The sequence below is a fragment of the Simochromis diagramma genome, unplaced genomic scaffold, assembly GCF_900408965.1.
Source record: "Simochromis diagramma unplaced genomic scaffold, fSimDia1.1 OVJJ01000585.1, whole genome shotgun sequence".
NCBI classification, from domain to species: domain Eukaryota; kingdom Metazoa; phylum Chordata; class Actinopteri; order Cichliformes; family Cichlidae; genus Simochromis; species Simochromis diagramma.
In genome coordinates, this window is record NW_024387398.1 from 2,882,832 (window position 1) to 2,885,895 (window position 3,064).

Genomic DNA, 3,064 nt, shown 5'->3' on the forward strand with positions numbered 1-3,064 from the left:
GTCCGCCATTACCTGCCCGAAACTGGACGTGACGTCATTTTCGCGGAAAATGTAGTTTTTTTATTTGTAGGCCTTAAAAGCCTATACTGGTGTTTTTATAAGTCATGTTTGACTTTATGCTTTTCTGAATAGTTTCTGGGATGCTTAGAATTCAAATTGCACTGCTTAAAATAGTTTATTTTGATGCACCTGCTGTTTTCTTTGCAAGTTTGCATCATAGGATTGTTTTTCTTTTTTCCTGCAGTATATAAAAATTGGAGTATCTCAAAAATAAAACTATGAAGACACTCAAAATAAATTTCCTGTTGTTGTAAACTATTTTTTGCAACTTTTTTGTATTTAAAGTTTTGAGGGATAAACCTCTTAAATTTCCCCAAGTAGAAATATATGTAAAGAAAAAAAACAAAAATGATTTTCAATTTTTTTTTAGTTTATTACACTTTTTTGCAATTTATGTAGTTACTATGCACTTAATGCATACATATTATTAAAATATGGGCTATAACAGTTGTATTGATGTATAGCAACTTGAAATGCTCCCAAAAATGGCTCTACAGCATGTAAAAAAATAATATAAGCTCTGGCGGACTTGGTTCTATGGTAGGTCTTAAAGGGTTAATTTGAAGTAATTCACAATCAGTGTGATGAAATCACCATAATATACTACATCATACCACTCATTTAATAAATCATAATATTATACATAAATAATTAGGACAAACAAGCAGGAAACATCATGTTTTCAGTTTTTATATTAGTTTACTTTTAGAAAAAGATTACTATAAACCAGCCCACAGACACTCATAGATACACTTTTACATTTTGCATTTAACTTGAGAATAAGCACTTTCTTCAGTTTCCAGTTCATTCTTCTTCTTTCCTCTTGTAGATGTAGCTTTCCTTCCAGAGAAGTGTAGAGCAGCATAGTTTAGATCATGTCCACTTTCAGCCTATACAAAATAATAAAAAATTTTTTTACCTCATAGAATCATTTTAATAAAGTAAAAAAAAAAAAAGATTTGGTCATAGTACTTACACTGTTGTCCACTGTTTGGCATAAATCACTTTGCCTTGCTTGTGAAGAGCTTTTCTCTGTGTGTTACGGTGACAAAAATAGGAATATTATCTATTTTGTCTGATTTAGAATTTTAAATTAAAGGAGTATTTAGTTTTTCTCACATTAAAGGAAAACTTTAGTGCTCCTACAACAACACTTACTTTTAAATTGTTCGCATGATGCTCTTGGGCTTCGGCAACAGATCAAAATAATATTGACAATCACAGAAATGACCAAGCAGGCTAATGTCATCACCAGTGCAGAAAATTCAGAACCTCTTCTTTGCTCTAGAAAACCAATAAGAGAAACAACTAGTAATTTTGACAAACACAAGGAATCCTATATGCCATGGTTTATTTTTATAAATAAAATCATACCTATTTGCAATTTAGTTCCTTTTCCAAACAATATCTTCCCACATGTGGCCACAGCACAATAGTAAGTCCCTTCTTCTGAGGAGCTAATACTTTTATTGAACTGATAAACACAACTCTGCTGAGTCGCAGAGTTACTCCCACATTCATGATGTCTGTTTCCATCAGTGTAGATGATGCTAGGATGAGATGGATTTGATCCTTCTCTAAACCAGAACATACTTAGACCTCCGGAACATGTCTTGTTATCAAAATTAGAGAGGAGTGAACAATGAAGAGTGACTGAGCCTCCTGGAGGGGCTATCTTCTTTTGAACAACAGAATAGTTCGATGTTCTCTGGGGGTTTCCTGTGTAATATAAATATATTAATAAATGTGATTATAAAATAAACTAAAAGACAAATAGTTTGAGTTTTCAAAAATATAGACCAAACGTATCTTACATGTAAATGTAATGTTTTCAAAACATGCTCATTCATAAATTATTTTCTGTAGTATTCAATTTTAGCTTTTGAAGCAAACTTTTATAGAAGAATCACATTATTACCTTTTACTAACAAATATGTCGCAGTCCATTTGGTATCTTGGAGCCACTCTGTGAATCCGCAGTGATACATTCCCTCGTCCTCTTGGTTTGTCCTCAAAATGGTCAGTTTGCTCAAATTCTTGTCATACTTAACATCCGATTTTGAGTTGTTGAACTCTGGTGCAAAGGCAGGTGCTGCAGAGTCCTTCACTGTCCAAATCCTTTGCAGAGTGTGCCCAGGACTCTGCTTGTACCAGTCGACTCTACGGCTGTACACGGTCTTAGGCAGGTCACACAGCAAAGTTGCAGGTTCACCGAGTTGAACTGTAGTTACTGGAATAAGTGTGTCTAATTTAAAACAAAACAAAATCTAAACCATTAAGTCACAATAATACAGAAAACCACCATGCTAACAGCATACATGTATGGAAAAAACACCCAGAATATAAAAACACTTACATGCTTGATGAATAGCAAGCAGTGCGACCCATATCACAATCATCTTGACAACATCGCTTTTTAGGGAGCTTGTAGGTATTTCAGTCAGTGTAGGAGGTATTTTAGCACAAACCTTTTATGTCACATGTGTCAGATGAATCTGATTGGTTATCACAGAATATAGATTCAAGGGCACTTCCTGTCACATTGCTCTCTTCCAGGCTTCTGAGGAGTAAATCACATCTTCCTTATTCATTTGCACATTATTTCATTGATGAAGTAAATTTCTTTCCCAAAAAATGTTAGGTGCTCATTTATAGTTATTTTAGTTTTCCTATCCAATATTCATGTTCTGCTTTAATCTGTCAGCAAATTTTCCAAATGATTTTACTAGTCTTTTGTTCCCGCTACTGTCAATTTTGATTTAAGTGTTTCTGGATTCATTCCTTGATTATTTCCACTTGCAAAGACAAAAAGAAAAAGGAAATACAAAAAAATCAAAGTTTGCTTTCACTTATAGATTACTAAAGTTTTCATTTCCTGCGTGGTTAACTTTATTCAGCAAAACTAGGTTAAGTCATGACGTCAGCTCAAGTTGACAGTTGTACAATAATAAAAACATCTTAGAAAGTTCGTTTTCTAGGTTTATCTGGTTTAGGTGCTCTGCCT

The 3,064-nt window shown here is 33.6% G+C and overlaps 1 protein-coding gene across 1 annotated transcript; it reads right to left on the bottom strand.

Annotated features, from left to right (window-relative positions):
• Window positions 1-546: 546 nt before the first annotated feature.
• On the bottom strand, window positions 547-2,727 carry LOC120720666. Its single transcript, XM_040010434.1, has 6 exons — window positions 2,417-2,727; window positions 1,979-2,305; window positions 1,435-1,779; window positions 1,219-1,344; window positions 1,037-1,092; window positions 547-950 (listed from the first exon to the last, which is right to left on the bottom strand). Exons 1-6 carry the CDS (start codon window positions 2,457-2,459, stop codon window positions 816-818), a joined length of 1,032 nt encoding a protein of 343 aa, XP_039866368.1. The 5' UTR covers window positions 2,460-2,727; the 3' UTR covers window positions 547-815.
• Window positions 2,728-3,064: the final 337 nt, after the last annotated feature.